Below are 22,096 nucleotides of genomic sequence, written 5' to 3'. Positions count from 1 at the left end.
GCCGCAGGCTCCGCCCACTTTGCATCTCCCGGGGCGGTGTGAGGCGGTGCCGACGTCACGGGGTGCGGGCAGAGCACGGCGTCGTCGCACCTCGTGGCGTGCCGGTGCCCGGCCCGCAGAGAGGAGCGCGGCCCGGAGCCGCCTCCGCTCCCGGAGCTCCCCGGTGTCGCGGGGCGGTCGGAGCGTTCCGGCCCGGTCGGTGTTTCCTAGGGGGAACACGGCGGGTATCCGGTGCGGCGGCCCCGGCTGGCGGAAGTGACGGAGGGGTTTGTTGACAGCGGAGGCCGAAGCGGGGGGAGCGGGGCCCGAGGAGGACGCGGAGCCGGGGAGAGCCCGGGACCACCGCCGGCCCCATCCGCCGCGCTGGGCGGGGCCTGGGCCCAGGTGAGTGCCGCCGGTCCGCTCCCTCGGCCGGGCTCCGGGCGGCTGGGGGCGGTGCCGCCCCTCCGAGGAACCGCCGCTGCCGGCCCGAGCCCCGGCGGGACCACGGGGACGGTGCGGTGACCTCTGGGCGCCCCGGGAGCGGTCGGGCCCCGCGGGGCTGCGCTCGGGACTGCGGCCGGCCGGGGGCCGTGGGGCCGCGCACCTCCTCTGTGGCCCCGGGGGATCGAACGTGGACGGGGAACGTTCGCTCGGCTGCTGCGAACAGCTCCGCTCCGTGTTCGGTTTCCGTGCCGGAAGGCAGCGGTGACATTTCTTGCACCCGTGGCGATTCCCGCACCGGTTGCGATGAGCCATTAATGAACCGAAGCGCGGCGGATCGCGGCGTGAGAGGCCAGCTGAGTGACAGTGCGGTTTTCCATCAGGACGTGACCCGTACCACATTCTGCGTTTGCGTTAAATTGGTTCTTTTAAAGCCATTCCTTGCGGTCGGGTCACATCCACACGCGTCGTTTGTCCTCTCCTTGGACCAATCGCTGGTGCTGGAAGCTTTGCCAATCGCGTTTGTGGCAACATGAGCGTTGTGCCTCTGGCACGAAGCCACAGTGAGTCAGGCTTGGAGAGAGACCGAGAGAGAAGATGGTCTGAAGTTCAAGGTAGAGATTGGCACGGGCAGCCCCAGAGCAGCGCCAACCCTCGTGTGCCAGCGCTGCCAGAAATGCCCTAACGCTACAAACGTAGCCTGCAAAGAAGCAGCAGTTGCCAAAGAAGTTGCCTGGATCTGCGAGGCTGCTGATGGGGGAGTGAAGCTGCGTGTCTCAGCGCTGCAGTTTCCTTTGGGTGCTGGGAGGGTGCTGTTACTCCACAGAAGGCTGCAGGAGGGTACATGGGGTTTTGTATGCCTGCTTCGAGGTGCTCCGTTCCTCTGTGTGCTAAAATGAAAGCAAAACCACACAGAAAAATGAACTGGAAAGAAGATGCAGCTGCATTTCTAACTTTTTGATTCCTGCACTTGAACTTCTTTCGCATCTTTTACTTGGCCATTCAGAAACACGTGCAGTAGGTAGCGTATTGCCCGTCACTGGGAGGCATGGTGACAGGCTGCAGGGCAAGCAGCTTGCTGATGTACTGCCTGCAGAAAGCTGCCCGAGGATAGTGATTAGGCAAATGCTAATGATTTGTCAGCATCTCTATCTTGTTTATTTTTATCAACAAAGCACACTGAGCTTATAGCTAAGGATGATATTGATCAGTGCAGCTGTTGACTTCATTACTTCCCTGCCCACATCGTGTCTCGAGGCTGGTTAGAAGAGGCAGGGAGCAACCTGTACAAAAGGACCATGGTCACAGCTGCAGCTTGGGTGCTTCTCAGATGTGCACAATAAATCACGAGGATGAATGTTTTTCTCTGTGGACTACGTTCCGATGTCGGATTTTGTTGGTAGAGTGCTGGGAGCTCAGAATTTGAAGTGTAGCTGATTTCTCCAGGGCTGGGATCAACATCGTGCTGCTTGCAAGGGAGGGTTGTTAGAGCAGCAGGATGCCAATCCTTGCCCTCTCTAAGCTGCTTGGACAAATCCCAAGCACTGGTCCTGTCAGCAGCACGTAATAATAAATTGTTACTGAGAATTTAGAATTTGGTTTAGTTCTCTGTCCAGAAGCAGTAAAAAGTGGTAGAAGGCTGGCTCCAGTCCTGCTGTCTGATGGCTTGGGTGGACTGGTAGGGATAGCAGAACGTGTTTCCCTCCTGGCTCAGATCTTCCTGTTGATCTGGCCTTTCTGGAAAGATTCTCTCAAGGAAGCTTCAGGCAAAATACGTTCTGGAGGTGAAGCAGTTGCATCTCTGAAGCAGACGCCATGCAGAGTGCAGGAGCTTCCTCCCACATGCATCCTCTTAGGCAGGATCTCACTGCTAGCAAGGCAGTGCTCTGCTCTCAGTTGCCCATTTATTCCTTGGATTTCTCTCCTGCCAAATAGAGGAGGGAGCTGTTGATTATGGATTTCTTTCTCTTTTAGAACAAAGCTTACACATTTTCATTATTTGTACCATGCACATCTCAAAAGTCTCCACATTACCACAGCACCCGTAAGAAGTCGTAGTAGTGTTGTTAGATCAAGGCTCAGCAATGCAGGGAGGTTACCTTTTAGACTTTTTGGGGTCAGCACATTAAGTACATTTTTGTGATTGCTGAGTTTTTTATTCATTTTCTCCTCTGCTGTTGCTTGGAGACCTTTTCCTTCTTGAGCCAAAACCAGAGGACCTGCCTGAGATCACACTGAAAAGGCTGTGAAAGTTCTAGGTCAGAACACAGCAGGTCAGGAATTAGGGATTTAAACATGATTCTTACAGTAATTTACAGGTACAGTTCCCAAAAGTGTTATGGGAAGGAGAAATCACTGATCCAAGTGAAACCAGGTTCTGTCCTGGGTTTGTCCACTTACACTGGAGCAAGATTTGGCCCAGGGAGACACGGGCTGGGGTTGGTGTCCCCCAGGAATGATGCAGCATTGCAGTTCCTACTGCTACGCAAGAAGTAGCTCTGCTCATCCCATTTGCTTCTTGAGAGGCTCCTTTCTGTCTCGGGTTTATTCCTTGGTCGAGTCTTTGTCCCTGGCACTAAAGCATGCTCTTAAATAAAGAATTAATGAGACACGAAAGGAAGAAAAGAGCTTCGATTTGCAACTCGTGCAGCATAAGGAGGCACCAGAAGGCTGGGAGCACGGGCTGCCAGGCAGGCTCAGTCACAACTGTGTCCTGTTTCCCACAGAGACCATGTGGTGCTGCATCTGAAAGGTTACCTCATCCTCAGCTTTGGCTGATCCTTCATCCTGGTGGCACAACCCGGCGGCTGAACAGAACATCTGGAAGGGGAGGGAGGGTGGCTGAGTCACCAGGGGTGCCCTTGGGGTTAGTGCTTGAGGCAAGGAAACTGAGTTAAATGCTGAGAGTGCAGGAAAGAAAGGAGAGCATCTCTGGCTTTCTAAAGACAAATACCTTGATCTTTGTAGATGCAGACAGACATTTTGCAATAGTTTCCCCAGCTATGCTGCACAGGAGAATAACCGACTCCATAGCACCGATGTCCTCAGTACAGCAGGAACTTACCTATTGAAAAGACACAGATTTCACCTCACAAATAAACATTTCAATGCAATTTGTGTGTGCTCGTGGAAATGCATTGAAGGGTTCACATTAAGGTTGCTTCTAATATGATTTGGCCCTGTAAAAGTGAAGCGGTCTTCAGTCATTGCTCCTAAACACCCTCAGTGCACTCAGCTAGTTCTGCTTCGGCGCCAGTGAGCAAGCCTGAAAGCCAGAGCTATGAGATTTTTGAAATAAGGAAACAGACAGGACTAGCTTCCCCTATCTGCCTCACTATCCTCCTTTGTTCGGTAGTAAAAACCAAGGAGGGCAGAAGCCCCTTGCTTTTTTCCATGTTGATCACTCATACTTTTTATGACAGAATTTGGAATGTTTTAGTGAGTTCCAGCTGCCTGCACAGTGTCCAGCATCCCCTCTGGTTTCTGATCCACTTCATGGTCTAGTTCAAACACTTGCATGGAGCTTCTGGCTTGGAGCTGCAAAGAAACATCCAGCTTGAACATTAAGCTTCACTTGAAATGGCAGCAAACAATTACAGACACAAGGTTTGGGGTCACCAGATCCCACTGGGGCTATGCAAAAGGATCTTCCCAGCTGTACCTTCTCTGGTGGTTTGTTCAACCCACTCTGAAGGAAACCAAGCAATGTGGTTTCCACCACTTCCCCTTCAGAAGCCCTTTGTCAGCCAGATAACTTCTGCACTGAGGAAACATGTTAGGAAATGAGGCTATACAGCAAGAAAATGTTTCACATTAACTCATTCCCCCAGTGTCCCCTGAGGGAATTTAGTGCACAGCCCCAGAGGGACCAAACCACTGCAGGTTCTTCAGAGGTCAGCATTGGCAGGCTGTAACTGGAACTATTGGCATCCTGCTGGTACAATAGCTATGCAGCATGCTTTCCAGCGTGCCTTTCTTAACGAATCCTTTTTTCTCCTCCACTTACAGCTGCCCTGATGTCCCTGTAAATTCATCCTGGAATTTCATTTGAGGAAAGGATCTTCTGAATCAAAAGCTTCCTTCTGTTTTCCCCTCCCCACTGCTTCCCTGAAGATGGCATCCGACAGCCCGGAGTCACTCATGACCTTGTGCACAGATTTCTGCCTTCGCAACTTGGAGGGGACTCTGTGCTACTTACTGGACAATGAAACTCTCCGGCTCCATCCTGACATCTTCTTGCCAAGCGAGATCTGTGACAAACTCGTCAACGAGTACGTCTGGGCCTGTGGAGGAGCTCCTCTGGTTTGGATGGGAGCTGGGAGCTTGGGAAGGGGGAATCATAGTTTTCTAAAAAAAAGTGGTGGAAAGGATACAAGGAAAAAAATGGGAGGAATTCATAGGCCTGGTTTGGGTTTTTTTTGTTGTTTTGTTTTGTTTTTTTTCTGATGAGCCTCATATTGGAAATAAGGATTTGCATGAACTCCAGAAGGAATTGTCCCCTGGGAGTTATTGTATCCCGGCAGTCACCATTTCCATATATGTAAACCCTGAGTGAAATGAACAGTCCCTGCTTCTTCCAAGAACATCAGTAAGCAATAAAGGAGCCTCCCTATTTCCCATCACTGAATCATTACAACTCTCTCTCAAACCAGAAAAATAAGAGTACAAAGAGCTAACAGATGTCGCATTTTAAGGCTGCTGCTCCCATAGCTTCACAAGGCAACCTGTTTCCAGGGCTTTATCATTTGGCTATTAGTTTCCCTTGGCTGAACCCTTGCTTACGATGTCTGGCAGAAAACTGACCAAGCTAATTTTTTGAAAATGAAAAATCAAGTTAATAGCTTTAAACAGCATGGAAAAAAAAAATTCTAGAGTCTGTGCTTGGCAGAATCCAGTTTACTCAGAAATACATGACCTTGCACAAATCATTGCCTTAGATTTTCCTAAGGACTGTTAGTTTTGTGGAGGAAGAGCTAATAGCCCAGCCTCCAGGAGGAAGTCTGTGCTCATGCACTCGGTAACATCTTGTCAGAGCCAGGAAAGGTGCCAGGGCTGTAACTGAGCCTTTGTCTTCTGTTGTGCTGTGCTAACACCATTGCCTCAATACAGGTATGTGGAATTGGTGAAGACAGACAGCATCTTTGAACCCCATGAAAGCTTCTTCACCCTCTTCTCAGATCCACGGAGCACCAGGCTAGCTCGGATCCACTTGCGGGAGCAGATCGTGCAGGACCAGGATCTGGAGGCCATCAGGAAGCAGGTGGCATTGCAGTGACTGCCTCCAGCTGCCATTTCACATGGCTGCACTGTTGCGTGGGGACCAGCTAGAATCCCAGAAATCCAGACATTCCTGAGATTCCACACAGGTTTCTCTGGGAGAAACTCAGCATCTCCTTCCTCAGCTCCTAAAGGTGCTGTAGGGAATGGGGTGGGGATACTGGTCAAGTTTGGTGGTACAGGTTCTCAAGCTGTCCCTGAGAGGTGTTGTAGGGAGCAGGGTGGGCATTCCGCCTTTGAAATTCTTGTAACTGTTCCATTTCCCATCTTCCAGGATCTTGTTGAGCTCTACCTGACTAACTGCGAGAAGCTGACGGCCAAGAGTCTGCAAACTTTGGTGAGCTTCAGCCACACGCTTATCTCCCTTAGCCTCTTTGGATGCTGCAATATCTTCTATGAGGAAGAGAACCCCGGAGGCTGTGAAGACGACTGCTTGGTGAACCCCACTCGCCAGGTTTTGGTCAAGGACTTCACTTTTGAAGGCTTTAGCCGCTTGCGCTTCCTGAATCTGGGCCGCTTGATTGAAGGGGTCAACGTAGAGACATTGCTTCGGCCTTTGACCTCCCTTGCTGCTCTTGACCTCTCTGGGATCCAGCTGAATGATGTGGGATTTCTGACACAGTGGAAGGACAGTCTGGTTTCCTTAGTGCTTTACAACATGGACCTTTCAGAGGAGCACATCCAAGTGATTGCACAGCTTCACAAGCTCAGGTCAGCAGATCTCTTCTTCCTTATTTGTCTTTTTCCCACTGATAGGAACCATGCAGGTCTGTTAGAATGGGATATGTGCCTTTTCATGGACAGCCATCCATCCACTGCTGGCTTCAGCTTATCAACATTCCTATGAACAGGCTCATTCACCAACTCACTGCACGTCTGACATGGTTAAAGCCAGACTGGGTTTTGTTTGCAAAAATAGTAAATACAGAATCACAGAATCACCCGGGTTGGAAGGGACCTCAAGGATCATGTAGTTCCAACCCCTCTGCCTAGCAGGGCCACCAAACGTACACATTCAGATCAGGTTGCCCAGGACCCCGTCCAACCTGGCCTTGAACACGTCCAAAGACGGGGCATCCACAACCTCCCTGGGCAGCCCGTTCCAGGGCCTAACTACTCTCCTTGTAAAGAAAATACACACACAAAGAAAGAGCTTCCCTTCTCCCCTTCCCCCCCAAACAAACAAAAAAACCCAGCAGAACTCCCAAGAGATGGCAAAAAAAATGGCTGTAGATGTACACAGGTACTAGGATAGTGGTAATCATACTGAAATTTGGTCCTTCAAAACAATTGTTAAACAGGAACACCCAGACTTTGCTCTGAGGTAGAACCACAACAAACTCTCAGCTCAGAGCCATCTGCTCATTGCACGCTGTGTAAGTGCGCTGCTTGTGGATGGTGCAATCAAGGAACAAAACAGTGCAAAGAAATAGCTGGCAGCACTGACAGCAAAATGGCTTCCTGACACAGAATTGAGACAGTCGTTGTATCAGAAAAAGGATCCAGAACTTTCTCACCCAAAAAGAAAGGGGTACCACGTTAATGTACGACTCTGGAGTCTCAGCCAACCTTCTGGGTAACACTGACTAAATCCAAGTGACTTTAACTGCTGGTGAGCTGCAGTGAAACTTGGTCTATAATATGTAGAAGATACTTTTGTACGTATGATGTTGGTTTGTGTCTTAGGCAGTTTAGTTTCTCCCGAAGGATCTTTTCTTGGCAGACAAGCAGGCCCTGTCCTGTAAGGGACATTTGCACATTATAGCCAATGAGATTGTCCCACAACTTCCTCAGCTGCAGGGGTTTCCCAGAGCTTAAGCATTTAAATATCTGAAGGTAAATGAAATAATTAAGAGAATAATAGCCTGGGGTGGAAAAAAAAAAAAAAAGAGATCGGGAATGCAGACAAAAACTTGTGTCAGTTAATTTGTGGGATGAAGCAACAGATATTTCTGGGAATGCAAAGATCCTCTAGTGCATCTCAGTCACCAGGCAGAAATGCTCAGGTGGGCGCTTTGGTGGAGCTTGGGAAAGGCAGTTCCTGAGCCTAGAGCAATTTCCTTTGTGATGGCATAGCCAAATGACTCGTTGTGCTCCATTTTAAGTAGACCTCCACTAGATATGTGTGCTTTTGGTAGACACAAGGCCAGATCCTGCTGCCTGATCCTACAGAACCACATTCCTGTATCTTAGGAAGGACATAACAGTCACCACCACAGTCTGCTTGTCATTTTCCCCTGGCACAGCCACAGAAACCCCGCTGATGCTTTCCAGGCTCTGAGCTGCTCTCTGTCATTTGCAGACACTTGGATATCTCTCGAGACCATCTGTCCAGTTACTATAAATTCAAGCTGACCCGTCGGGTTCTAAACCTGTTTGTGGAAAACTTGGTAAACCTGACCTCGCTCGATATCTCAGGGCACACTATGCTGGAGAACTGCACTATCCCAAACATGGAAGAGAAGATGGGCCAGACAAGGTAAGGAAACAGCAATTACTGAGGTCTGCTTGGATTAGCTAGATGGGTCAGAGATGAATTACAGACTGTTCCCACTTTTGGGCTTCCAAATTCTGTGGGCCTAATTGATAGTAAAAAGCAAGATACAACTGTTGCTGGTTCTTGATGCTGAAGTCTAGAGTGGGAATCAGCTGTGATTTTTGTAAGTGACACAGGTAAGGACACGTTAGTACTAACAAAGATTTGTTCTGCCTAGCTTACATACATCTCTACATTCCACATAGATTCTTCCAGAGGTCTCTTGCAGTGGTTTATATATCCAGAGCCCTTTACACATTTCCTACATAAAACATATAAAATACTGACTGAAATTAGGCCCTTCTGAGACAGGAGGTTTTATACACTCAGTCAAGACATCAGTGTTCATAGGATGACTGAGTGCTTTAGAAACTTAAAATCTAAAGGCAGATTTTCAGATCTGACCTGAATGCTGCACAGACCAACTTTTGAAAATCTTGGTGCACCTCAGCAGGACAGACCTAGAGGAGTGGCTTTCCAGGTCAGCCAAGAACTCTGCCCTCCTGTTCCCTAAGCACTTACTGGACAAAAGCAAACAAATGAGACAGTACTGTCTTCTTCACAAAGTTGGTTTTATATATATATATATACATGCACACACCAAGAGCATATATATATTATATATAGGCTCTTGGTCAATAAGGGACATGGCAGCAATAAAAGAAGTGTTCTTGCATGATCACAGAAGCAGACTAGCATGTTTATCAGATGATACACCATCAAGTTTGCAAATAGTTTAGACCAGTGAAATCCACGTTCCTAAGAAAGTCTTTGCCCTAGCTTGTTATATTTCCAGGACAAATTCTGTCCAGGAAAGCTGCATTCTGACATAAATTCTTACTGCTGTTTTAGTTCCTCAGTGTGTTTAGCCTTTTGCTCAGGTTCACCTGGGACTCATCATGCCTGTTTAGGTTTAGGAGAAGCTGGTTGGTGCACAACTGAAATACAGATATTATCACTCTAGTTACAGAGCAGTACAGACAAAGTGAGCAGAGAACAAGCAGCTGTCTCTGTGGCCTGGAGAAGCAGGGTACCAACATGACTCACCTCTTTCTTTCCTCAGCATTGAGCCAGCAAAGAGCAGCATTGCTCCCTTCCGGGGTTTGAAACGACCACTCCAATTCCTGGGCCTTTTTGAAACATCTCTCTGCCGCCTGACGCATATTCCAGCCTATAAGGTAACGAGGGTGTCAGAATATTGGTAGTAGGTACTTGGTAGAAGTTCAGAGATCTGCCTGCTAATAGAGAGAGTTCTTAGGGTTTTGTGTGTGACAATTTAGCTCTCACCTTTCAGTAGCTACTTGATAATGCAGGAGAGCGGTCAGAAGGCAAAACCCACACCCCACACAGCTCTTACAAGTGCTAAAGAAACCAAAACAACAACAGAAAACACCAAACACCTCTTAGAGAAGGGCCTGAAGAAATCATCCTGACTGAAGGACCAGGGTGTCTGTGACTACCAGAGATAGAATTTTGTGTCCTTCTGGGCTGAGAAGTGACTCACCTTCTTTGTTCCCATCATGGGCCAAGTCCTACAACAGGACAGAGGACACTTGTACCCTCTGACCTTTCAGACCTACCAGTTTGCTTTCTTCATTCTTTCTTCCCTGTCTCTTGTTCCTCCTTGCCAGGTGAGTGGAGACAAGAATGAAGAGCAAGTTCTGAACGCTATCGAGGCTTACACTGAACACCGGCCAGAAATCACTTCTCGTGCCATCAACCTCCTTTTTGACATCGCCCGTATCGAGCGTTGCAGCCAGCTGCTGCGAGCTCTCCAGGTAAGCATCACGTGAGCATTTAACTCACACTTACAAGGGAAATTTCACAGTCCCAGCCTTTTCTTCACCCTGAGATGCCACATAATTCTGGAGAAAGTTCCAGTAGAATGGCAGAACTAAGTGCCTTCACCTCATGAGCATCTTCCTGCAACACCTGAGCTGTGCATTCCTTGTAGCCTTGTAGCCTTTGCCACACACAGCCATAACTGTCACTCCAAGACTCCACAGCAAGTCAGTGGCACTGAAACTTCACGTTCTTTCCTTGCAGCTGGTGATCACAGCCCTCAAGTGCCACAAGGATGACAAAAACATCCAGGTGACAGGCAGTGCTGCACTGTTTTACCTGACCAACTCCGAGTACCGCATGGAGCAGAGCATAAAGCTGCGACGCCAGGTCATCCAGGTGGTGCTGAATGGCATGGAGTCCTACCAGGAAGTCACAGTAAGAGCTGCCCAGCTTGCTTTGGCTCCCATAGTTCTCCTTCCCCGTATTACATCTTTAGCTTGGTGTTAGGATTTGCATTTTCTAAGCCTCCAATACATGAGCTGAGGCAGGCATCAGAGAACCTATTGCCCAGATCTGCTTTTTGTCTTCACTCAGGTGTTAGGGATTACACACAAGGTGCTCCTTATCCATGTGATGTTCTCCAGAACCGGGAGAAGTAAGTGATAATAGCTAGGCACCTTTTTAGCTGATGTTAGTGGTCAAAAAATGTACAATCCACAGCATAGATGTCCAGCACAGACTATGAGTTGAAAATGGTTGAGGGTGTTGGGTTCTTTAGTCAACAGAAAGAAACAGTATGCCAATGCACTCTCATCAGAAGTGCTGACGCTGGGCTACAGCAAGTGACTTCTGAATGGAAAGCTTATAGACAGTGAAGAACTGGCTTAGAAAGTGACACGTACTGGGTGATTGGGTGGCCACTTGAGACCAGAGTGACAGTGAGGAAGAAGTACCTACTGAGAGCTTAGCTAAAGCAGAGTTCTAGGGAGGAGAGTAGCAAACTGTAGCGCTATGATTTCAGTACCAAGCAACAAGGGAACATGAGGTGGTTAGGTCATGTTTTCATAGCCACCTGGTGCAGCATTTGCTTCCTTATGACCCAGGTACAGCGGAACTGCTGCCTCACACTGTGCAACTTCAGCATTCCTGAGGAGCTGGAGTTCCAGTACCGCCGAGTAAATGAGCTGCTGCTGAACATCCTCAACCAGAGCCGGCAGGATGAGTCTATCCAGCGCATTGCCGTGCACCTCTGTAATGCTCTGGTCTGCCAGGTGGACAACGATCATAAAGAAGCTGTGGGCAAGATGGGTTTTGTCATGGTTGGTATGGTCCCAAGGTGTCTTCTTATCCTTAACCCAAGCTACCACCATTTCCTTGCAGCCATGCACCAAATGCATCCAGGCAGTGAACCAAGTTTACTGTATCATAGAAGGGAGCATCTGTCCCAGCAAGGCTAACCTATCCTGAACCCTGCCCTTCCATGTGGCATCTTTTACTGGCTTGCAAACACTAGAAGTCATGGTCTCAGAGACAGGCTGTCCATGAAAGCAGTGTGACCTGACACGTTCCATCTTCATTACACCATACAATTTCCAGAACTGGTAAAACCTTTTGACTATTTCCTTCTGCACCTCCCTGAGTTTGCATCAGATTTCCAACTTACATCAGTGCATATCTCACCCCTTGAAAAGAACTGCAGAGGCCGCTGCTTTGTTGCAGTTACACCACATTCCAAACTTTGACTGCAAACCCAGCAGTTCAGGGAGCGTGACTTAGTTTAGCTCTGCAAATACTTGCAACACGGAACATAACCTAGTGCCACTGGTTTAGAGAAAGGTGTACTAGTTAGATACTCTGCAAAAGGTCACAATTGCACACACTTACAGTTTGCTGTAGCCAGCTCTGCAGCAGCTGAACCTGTTGGTTTTAGCTCTGTGATTCTTGAACTGTTCTCACTGTTCCCCTTCCTCTGCCCACAGACAATGCTAAAATTGATTCAGAAGAAGCTGGCTGATAAAACGGTGAGTGTTACCCACTAAAATGTATAAATAATATTTTCTTTACTCTGACTTGGGCACGGAGATGGTCTGGAGTGCCAGCCCAGCCTCTCTACCTAACATGGGAAATCCCAGCTGGCACTGCAGAATTTTCTGTCATAGTGGTGAGGGCTGAAGGGACAAACATAGCAGGGAGACAAAAATAGTTAAAAACAAAAACCCACTTGCAAACAAGTTGAAAGCAAATAACAAGATTTTCTTACCTCTGAAGTTATCTGGGGTGATGTCAGAGATGAAGCAAGTATTTGGTTTGCACCAGGCTCTTACATTAGCAAAGCTGTTTCTTCATCCTTGCAGTGTGATCAGGTGATGGAGTTCTCATGGAGTGCTCTCTGGAACATTACTGATGAGACTCCTGACAACTGCGAGATGTTCCTCAACTACAGTGGTATGAAACTGTTCTTGGAGTGCTTGAAAGTAAGTATGGCTGGTTTCCTCTAGATGAATGCTGACATTAGCAGCAGAGATGAAAATAGCTAAGCTAACTCATAAGCAATACTTCCTATATTGCGTAAATGGAAGAAAGTTGCATATTTCATTCTTTCTGTGATCCAACCAGAAGAACAGAGAAACTTAAACTCAGCACATCTTCCTTTTTCCTGTCTTATACACACTCCTCCTTAAGCAGGGCAGCAGTGAATGATAGGCCCTAGCCTGTGATGTTCTCATATCACACGTCTCTTGAATGCTAGATACCATTGGAAATCTGCTAAAAAAACACTGATAGCTACCCAAAAATCCTCATCCTTTCTAGATGTGCTTTCTGCATAGTTTCTCATTCCTGTTGTCACCATATCTCTGCTACTGTATAATCCTGTCTCTTGCTTTCTTAGGAGTTCCCAGAGAAACAGGAGCTGCACCGCAATATGTTGGGCCTCCTGGGCAATGTGGCTGAGGTCAGGGAACTCCGTCCACAGCTCATGACCTCCCAATTCATCAGTGTGTTCAGGTGAGTGCCTAGCTCACAAACAGCTGGGCTGGGGCAGGAGGAGCGCTCCGGAGCTCTGCTCCCACATCACCTGGAGACTTTTCAGCTTTTGATGCATCAGATTGGGTTTTTGGTCATTCAAAAAAAAGCTAAAAGGAAATAATAAGATACCTGAGTGAATGCGTTGGATTGTAAGGGTTTGGTTGTGATGTTAATGTTGCTGGAAAGCTGCATCTCTGAAGGGCACAACTCCTGTTTCAGGCTGGAGATATTTTCTCAATAATCATCTCTGATGTAGATAAAAGATGTGATTGTTTTGGGAAGATGCTGAATAAGGTTATTCTGGCACCTCTAAATGATTTCTTCTCCCTCGGCAGCAATCTGCTAGAGAGCAAAGCAGATGGGATTGAGGTATCCTATAATGCCTGTGGGGTGCTCTCCCATATCATGTTTGATGGTCCGGAGGCTTGGGGTATTTGTGAGCCCCACCGAGAGGAAGTTGTAAAGAGGATGTGGGCAGCCATCCAGAGCTGGGATATCAACTCCAGAAGAAATATCAATTACAGGTGAGAAACAGAGGAGTTTGTCCCATTTACTCAGAGCCAGGATTGTCACAGAAAGCAAACACCAACAGATGAAAGGAAAGAGATACAGCCAAGCATGGAGGCTCTGCTTAGAATGGAGGAGAAATCCTTAGGAATGTATTCTTCAGTGAGAGTTTCACATCTTCCTTTGAGTCAGGGTTACATCATGTACACATGTTACACAGGCTGCTAAAATTCGATACCTTGCCTGGCAATTCTTATGGGAGGAGCATGGGAACACAGCAGAATTTATCCTGCATGTTTCTGGTGGAATTGTGTAGTTCAGGAAACCCATGATCTGACTGTCTGGTGAGACTGACTAAATGATGTTCTCTGAGACTTCCATCCTTTGCACCTCTTCAGTACTGCTTAATAAGTCACACGTGTTGCTGTGCTTTCACTCTCCTTTGGAGAATATCTAGACAGAGTGTCCAGAAATCTCTTAATGGGTTAAAGCAGCTGGTGGCATCCTCCAAAGCTTTTCCTCTATAAGGGTATCAGGTATTCTGTTTTCCCATAGTGCTTGGCAGGGATCCCAAACAAATAGCATTCCAGTGCTTTTGCTACAGTATGCACATGTTATCGTCATAAGAAACAGAGCAGCTGTTGCATGTGAGCAGCTGGCATTGGATGGGTATAATTTTGCTTTGGACCTTCTACAGAGCTGTCAGTGGTGCTGTTTCAGCTGTCATAAGAAAATGACTGACAGAGAATAGAAATCAGCTGACTTCTTTGCAGTTATTTATTTGGGCAGCATGTTTATGCTGAAGTGGTAGGGCCTGTAAGCCTGCCAGTATTGCCATGGGACACAGACTTGGTCTTTGATGCCAGAATCTTTAGCATGCTAAAGGATTTACTGCTACGGTGTCTATGAACACAGAGTACGTATTGCTTTGAGTGACAAAGGTGCTGAAAGAAGCAGTTCTTGGATTTTTAACAACTTCTACAATATTTCTGTGCAGGTCATTTGAACCAATCCTTCGACTTCTTCCACAAGGGATCTCTCCTGTCAGCCAGCACTGGGCTACCTGGGCACTCTATAACTTGGTCTCTGTCTACCGTAAGTTTTAAAATCACATCCATTGCACTGCACAAGTTCACACAGTGGATCTAAGCTTCTTAGCAGAAAAACTGAGCCCAGTTTAGCTATGTAGTTAGCAAGAGCCTTATCTGAATAATTTAGTAATGTCCAGGCAGCATAGCCAAGCAATAAACAACACGTCATGTATAGGAAATTTCTTCAATGTTTAGATCCCTCTGGCCATGCTCTTCTCAGTCATTTTGTACCTTAATTTTACAGTCAACCCTTAACAGGTTGGCTCCATAAAAAATTAAAGTTCTGTTACTTCTCCAACCTTCCCCTCCTGCCACTCTTTATACTGCTTTTGGAAAGGTTCACAAGAACTTGTCTTATTCTTTCCTTGCAGCTGACAAGTACTGCCCACTGCTGATCAAAGAAGGTGGGATTCCCCTTCTGAAGGACATGATTAAAATGGCCTCAGCACGGCAAGAGACCAAGGAAATGGCCTGGTAGGAAACTAATGCACTGTCATCAAACATTCAGTTTAACTTCAGTTTAGTTTCCTGTTCCCCTACATCAAGGAAAGCTACCAAAGAAAAGCTTGTGCTCTTTATGAGAGGTGAAATAAACACAAGCAAAGAGCAGGAAAAGGAAGATAGAAACAGAAGATTAGAGGTGTTTATACATTTGCAATAAGCACTGGTAATCTGTGTTTATGGATACCAGGCAAATAGGTTCTCAAAGTGGCAAGAAAGCTGCTTATTGCATCTCTTAACTTGATCGTCCCCAGTCATCACTATACTTCATACTTGAGGTGTGAACTCTGTCCAGAATATCAGTCTGTCAATGATGGAGCTGACTGCAGAGTTTAAATCAAAGGATTTTCAAAATATGGAGAGAGCCCATCACTTTTGTGAGCCTTCCCAGCTTACTGTGTGACCTCCCTTTGGAGTCATTCTTTCAGTTTTAAGACAGCTGTAGTTTCTAGTCACTGACAAACTGAGATCTGTAACTTCATATCTGCAGGATGAATATTAAAGAGAAATGTAGATCAGCTGGGAATGTGTACCTTGTGGGTAGCAGGTACCCACAGCTGAAGGGCTGCTCAATGCTGGAGGTGGTACAAGCCTGCAGAAGACTGTCACAGGTTATGGAGATCACATATGGTGATGCAATAGTCCAAGAAAAATAAATGGAAAGAATAGAAAAAGCAGGGACAGGTAACAGTAGAGTGCATGGAAACCATCTGTATGTATGTGTTTTCTGATACAATTCAAAGTTATCTGATGATTGAGGCGTGGGGGTCGTGAATGAATGATCTGGAGGTATACTAATATGACTTGAAATTCCAAGAGGATGAAATTCCAAGCTCTTAAGCTGCTTGTGTGGAGTATAGTGGTTTTTATATCAATGTTGGTTGATGTATATCAGAAGAGTCTGACTGCTACCAACAGCAGTCCTTGTGTTACTGTCCCACAGCCATAACACGACAAGCATTAAACTAAACCTTCTTCCCTTGTCCTGTTTTATCCCTAGGAAAGTTATAGAGCACTGCAGTAACTTTAAGGAGGAGAACATGGACACTTCCAGATAGAGGCAATCATCTAATGCCTCTTGCCAGCACTGTATCCAGCTTCTCTCTAATTCACTGTACATAGTGAGGACTCTTTCTGACCAACTCGCCTGTTGGAAGGAAACTTTATGTGTGTGTGTGAGACCCTCAGTAGATGAAGGTGAACAGGGGAGGGAGGGAGGGACTTTTTGCACAACAAAACGCTTTCCTTAAATTAGTGGACTTTTTCGTTATGAAGTTTCAGATTGAAGTTCTGTGTGTATGATTTCTGTATAAAAAGAAAACAAAAAAAGACAATTACATTATGTATCTTTTAACCTTTTTTTTTTTTTTTAGACCATACAGAGAGCCCCAAATGATCACGAGCTTGAAAACCCAGTTGTGTGATCACTAGTGTGACATTTTCCTTCCCACTTTTTAGAAAATTCCCTTTTGCTGTATTGCATGAGGTCCTGCAATGCAAGAACACCAGTCCTGAATCAGCACTGGCCACTCAGTGGGTTTACAGGCAGAAGTGAGTTAGTTATTTGCTCTGAAGGTTGGGGGACACATTACCAAGAAGTCAGAGCAAAAGAACTGAACTTTTTGGTAATGTTTTTAAGTAGAGGAAACGGGGAAAAGTTATCTTTTAAGTCAATTCATTCTCTTAAGGGTTTTTTATGGTAGACTCCTATTAATGGAAGCACTGCTAAATATATGTGGTTCATTTGGAAGTAAGAGGTTCCTGTTAATGTCAGGAATTCTGTTTTGTCCCCTTTGGCAGTTCTGTAGGATCTGCCAGCCCACCTAGACTCATGTGGTCAGGGATGACCAGTAAAACCAGTTACACATCCTTGGCAATGCAGAGCTTTTCCCTCTAAGGGAGCCTGTGCATAAAGGAACAAGGTTTGTTCACAAAGGGCTATACATCTTCATACCAGTTTTTTCAACACCTTTTTAGTTTTGTTCTGCTTCATGGAGAAGGGCTACAGATGCCAGAAAATGGCATAATAACCCCTACCAGGCCATGGGCCACGTGTGCAAGTCCCAGTAAATGACTGAAGCTGTTCTATCCTTCTTCAGCCTGCACTCAGTAGTAAAGTAACCTCACTGCAGCACAGATGCTGTCATTTGAGGTGCTAACATCTCCTTTAAGGCTGAGGAGTCTCTAGGAACCCTTTGGAATACCATCTCCTAAAACAGCACCTCTTGTTCCATCCCAACATCTTCCCCCTCTTCTGGCACTACTCTTATCCTACTGCTAGCACTACCCAGTGCAGTCCCACTCCCATCAGCAGATTCACTCCAATTTATATGGGTTAGGGGAGAGGAGAGTCCCCACTAAGCTGGTCGCAGAATCAGAGAATGGCCAAGGTTGGAAAGGACCTCAAGGATCATGAATCTCCAACCCCCTGGTCTTCACCTGTAAAACCCCAGGCCTACAGAGTCTTAAAAAGGGCCAAAGGCTGCTTCACAGCCAGGCACTCAGCATCACGTTGTGCAGTTCATGCTCAGAGCCCCGCTTGCCACAGTGTTTTCATAATTCACAGCTCTTCCCTTAAAAGTGGTTTTGAAAAGATTTTACATCTGCAGTGAGAGGAAACCGTGGCCATGTGTGTTAGGACACGTCAGGCCTCTGGGACAGCACAGTAACCATTGCTGCTCTCTTCCCTCATTTACATTGCTTGCTGCTATGACTGAGGTTCTTCTGATGCTCAGAGTTAATGCTGTCATTACTGAGCATTACATTATGGACAGATCCTAGGGACACAAACTGACACTTTAAATGACAGAACACAGCTGCCCTGGAGGGGTTTACTTTTTTCTGCCAACACGGTGTTACCCAATGTCTTTTCTTCTCTCTTTTTAACCATGTCATGTTTTGATATTGTGAGATCTGTACTTTTTCTTTAAGTATTTTTCAAACTATATATATATTTTTGTGTCACTTTTGAATTGTTTTCATACAGTTTGAAAAACTTGACAAATTACACTTTTTTGTGGTTGTTTGATTGAAATGTATTTTTCTCTCTTTTATTCCTAAGAATTTCTGTCCCTGCAAGCTTTGAGACAGAGATGTTTGTTTCATGGCCTTTTCTGTGTAATGCTTGCTAATCATTCTCCTAGATGCAAAACTAAGAGCACTGCATATAGTGCTGACCAGCCTCCACGCATTGCAGGAGCCAGGCTTTGCTCACATTATTCTCTATGCAGTGCTATCCTTCTGAAGTTGTCTCATGTGACGGTGCCAACCCACTAGATTTTCTTCCTTTCTGATGTCCACGCAGTGAAAACTTCCACCACTAAAATCTTGAATCAAGTGACAAGAAAACTCTAATGATTCTGACAGTGTTGGCAAGGTGGGATTGGAGGAGATGGGGAAACATGGTGGATACACTGTCAGAAACCTGTATCCTCAGAACGCAGCTGCCCTGCAGGAGAGGCAGCTGGAGCACATCTCAGCCTTGCACTTTAATCAGGCTTTACTCTGAGATTTTGACAAAACTGCTTCTAGGTTAATGAACAAATGGTGGCTTGGTTCCATCAGCCTGAAGGACCCCAAAAGTTCAAAGCAGTCCCTCTGTAAGTTGAGCTGTTACTGAAGTCACGCCTGCTGCAGCTGCACTGTGGTATCACAAACTAACAAACCTTTGTTTCAAAGCAAAGACAACTTCTCACTGCTCACGTATCCTCGTGTACCTGAGTCCGAACCAGAAAAAGATTTCTGATTCCCAGGAATGTGGAGATTAATGGAGTCAGGCCAGCCTGCCAGAAAGGTTTAGCTCTGTGAATCTGCCATTTAACCATAGGGGGTGGGGGAAACTATCTCTGGTCTATCACATAAAATTACATAGAAGAGCTAGCTACATAGAATCATAGAATCCTCAGAGTTGGAAGGGGCCTTTAAAGGCCATCTAGCCCGACTCCCCTGCAATGCACACTGCAGCTGGATCTGATCAGGTTGCCCAGGGCTTGATCCAGCCTCACGTGGAAAGTCTCCAGAGATGGAGCATCAACCACAACACAACACTAGGTAACCTGTTCCAGTGCCTCGCCACCCTCACTGTAGAAGACTTTTTTCCTTATATCCAACCTAAACCTACCCTCCCTGAGCATGAAATGGCCAGTTTAGAAAAGAACTGTCCCATGTCAAACCCCATACTGCAGAGGAAGGAGGCTTCAGTTTCACACTCAAGATTATAGAAACCAATCCCATCTAAAAAACTATAACAGGGTTTCCAAATGTAAGGTGAAAATACAGCTGGAAAGAAGCTCACAGTCTGATCAAGTATGGCAGAGGGACTCCTTTTGCTTTGCAGTTGTTGTCTCATTCACACTCTCACTCATGTTTTTAGGTTCACATTTCCCTTAATACTCAAAAGCTGGGCAGGCAGAACATGAACCAACTCAGCAATTCTCTGCAGAGACTGTTCCAACAAAGGAACCCTCTACCTCCAGTGCAAGTAGTTTCCTTTCTGGCTGGAAAATGCCTCATGGCTCAGTGACCCAATGATGCAGCAGTCCTCGGGTGTCAGGTGTCTGCCATTTTCCCTGGAATAGACATGACAACAAGTTGGTGGGCAGCTTTCCACAGGTGCTTCCATTTGACAAGATCCGTGGGAGGAACTGCTTATACAGATTGGCATCTGTGTGCATGATGCTTAACGTGTAGCAGCACCAGACTTTCCCACTGAGACCATGCTGAGAAAGTTTAGCACTCATACTTGTGGCAATTATTAACAATGCAAATAATTAATCTGGCCCTTCTGCATCATAGCTGTTCTCGCCCTGCACCTCTCTGCTAGCTCAGATATTATCTGTTCAGCACTGAATCCTACCCAGCCTCCTGTTTGAGTTGCTTTGGTCTCTGCAAAAGATGAGGGGAAGAAAAGCCTTAGAGCTGTGAGCTTATTCTATTCATCACTTGAAGAAGATGATGAATTTTCGGGGCAGCAGAGGAAGGGCACTGCATTCAGGCACTACTCCACAAGAAAAGATTTCTTGAGGCTGTTTAGGAAGAAGACTGCCACAGATGGGGTGCAGGGGGTGGCATGCACTGGAAAAAAAGACAATAAAAATTAGGGGAAACAGCTGATCTCCACAACAACCATCTGTACAAAGCAAAGAGGGTAACGGTTGTCAGGGATGGATGAAAAGATGGTACTTAAGAACAGGAATTAGGGAGATTTCCTGCTTCACTGAAACATTTCTGCTCTAACAGACTATTTTGGCTTCAGATAATTGTCACTGATTCTTTCTGTAATTCCTTTTTGTCTTAAAAAACAAACAAACAAAGTTTTTTAGCTAACCAAATAGCTATTCCCACATTCTGCATACAGAAAATAATCTCAGTGATAATGAGCAAGCTTCTGCTTTTACTCCGTCCCTTGACCTGCCTGTGTTGAGAGGCCTGGTTCAAACGTTTGTTCATGGTGAAACCAAGCCCCCAAAAATCATGCACAATTGTTCCTTCCTTACAATTCTGAACGAATTAACTTTCCTGTTGTATCCATTGGGATACTCTCTGTGTATTAAACCTAGTGCTTAACAATGTCTTTTTCCTTTGGTCTATGAGTGTGAATTACACAGGTACATTATTGGTCCATTTGCTGTCATATATTTCATTAAAAACTAAAGGAACTGCCATGTGTTGATTGTGCAGTTCAGTGGCTTTTGCTTTCATCACTTTGAGGGATACAATACTGTTTGTCAATAGAAAAGAGGTATGGAGAAAGAGAGTGTTGTTATGAAATAATGTCAGAGGGGAAAAAAAAGAAGTCAGAGCAATATTTGATTGTACAGATTGCCTCTGAACTCTGTAACGGATCTGTGGCTATAGCATTCTGCAGCCTTAGCACCGCGAGTGGGCAGAAGCTGAATACTTCAAGAAAGACTCTTTTTAGTTTAAAACAGTCAGCCTGCTTTAAGGCCAGCAAGACTTCCTTCTTAAGACGCTGATCTCACAAGAGTTCAACTCCCAGTGAATCCAGCGGTCACTGTAAAACCTCTGACGGGTCAGACTGTCAGTGGCTGAAGCAAGAGAAGGAGTTATGTGAAATGGAACTACAGACAGGGAGCTGAAAAGGTACCACACTGCAGAGAACAGAGATGCCTTATGCTTCCAGCAGCACGACACTGCTTGCTGGAATGCCATAAGGATGGAGATCCTCTGCCCAGAAACCTGCTCGTGGAGGGTTTCTAACCAAGCCTGACATCAACCAGACAGCCCTTTGGGTTGGAAACCTTGGGGCAGAGATAAGCTCTCATTCAAGACAGGTTTCAAAGCTATGAAGAACAAAAAAAGCATAACATGCACCAAATTATTCTAACCACAAGAGGAGAAAGAATACATCCCTTAGGACAGATTATTCTGGAATATCAGAATGTTTTTGCTTTGAAGTGAGTAACGCTGTTACTACTCAAATTGCTCTCATTAAGCTTTAAAGTTCACACTGCTCCACAAAGAAAGGAAAAACACTTCCCACCTTTTTTTTCCTGGTTGCAGACAGAGGCTGATGTTACTGTTCTCAGCTCCCCACTGTTCTGAAAGGTTTTCTTTGAATAGAGAGATTTTCAGGATATTTAAAGCATGCAGACAGTAGCAAGGCCACCTCCAAACTGTTTTGACAAGTGCTGATCTCATCTAGGAGGTTTCTGAACTACCTAGAATAATTAAAAAGAAACAATCAAGAAAAAAAAAAAAGATTTGAATGACCATTATAAAGGCAAATTCAGGCCATTCTCACAGAACCATACCTATGGAAGATACCTCTAAGACCATCTTGTCCAACCATCAACCCATCACCACCCTAGCTGGTGAACCATGTTCCTATGTTTATTAACATTGCAATGCAGCTGTCTTAAATAAGTAATTTGTGTCACCTGTGCAACCAGGTGCTTCCCTGGAAGCAGCAAGTGGCCTCTGACATTTA

The 22,096-nt window shown here is 46.0% G+C and overlaps 1 protein-coding gene across 1 annotated transcript; it reads left to right on the top strand.

Moving 5' to 3' along the window:
• Window positions 1-84: 84 nt before the first annotated feature.
• ZER1 (zyg-11 related cell cycle regulator) lies at window positions 85-20,431 on the top strand. The gene is made up of 16 exons (XM_052669585.1): window positions 85-384; window positions 4,432-4,694; window positions 5,533-5,683; window positions 5,975-6,411; window positions 8,003-8,179; window positions 9,300-9,414; window positions 9,868-10,014; window positions 10,283-10,456; window positions 11,125-11,340; window positions 12,001-12,042; window positions 12,376-12,495; window positions 12,912-13,027; window positions 13,384-13,572; window positions 14,553-14,650; window positions 15,018-15,120; window positions 16,148-20,431. Exons 2-16 carry the CDS (start codon window positions 4,537-4,539, stop codon window positions 16,203-16,205), a joined length of 2,301 nt encoding a protein of 766 aa, XP_052525545.1. The 5' UTR covers window positions 85-384; window positions 4,432-4,536; the 3' UTR covers window positions 16,206-20,431.
• The last annotated feature ends 1,665 nt before the right edge of the window (window positions 20,432-22,096 follow it).

The sequence above is a fragment of the Tympanuchus pallidicinctus genome, unplaced genomic scaffold, assembly GCF_026119805.1.
Source record: "Tympanuchus pallidicinctus isolate F22 unplaced genomic scaffold, pur_lepc_1.0 scaffold8, whole genome shotgun sequence".
In the NCBI taxonomy this organism is placed as follows: Eukaryota; Metazoa; Chordata; class Aves; order Galliformes; family Phasianidae; genus Tympanuchus; species Tympanuchus pallidicinctus.
This window is presented reverse-complemented; position numbering and strand designations above follow the sequence as displayed.

Excerpts from the sequence above, each read along its gene's own strand:
- ZER1 (XM_052669585.1), top strand. The coding sequence starts at position 4,537 with ATGGCATCCGACAGCCCGGAGTCACTCATGACCTTGTGCACAGATTTC. Across the intron at positions 9,415-9,867 it reads CGCATATTCCAGCCTATAAG|GTGAGTGGAGACAAGAATGA; the intron begins GTAACGAGGGTG and ends CCTCCTTGCCAG. Across the intron at positions 11,341-12,000 it reads GCAAGATGGGTTTTGTCATG|ACAATGCTAAAATTGATTCA; the intron begins GTTGGTATGGTC and ends CTCTGCCCACAG.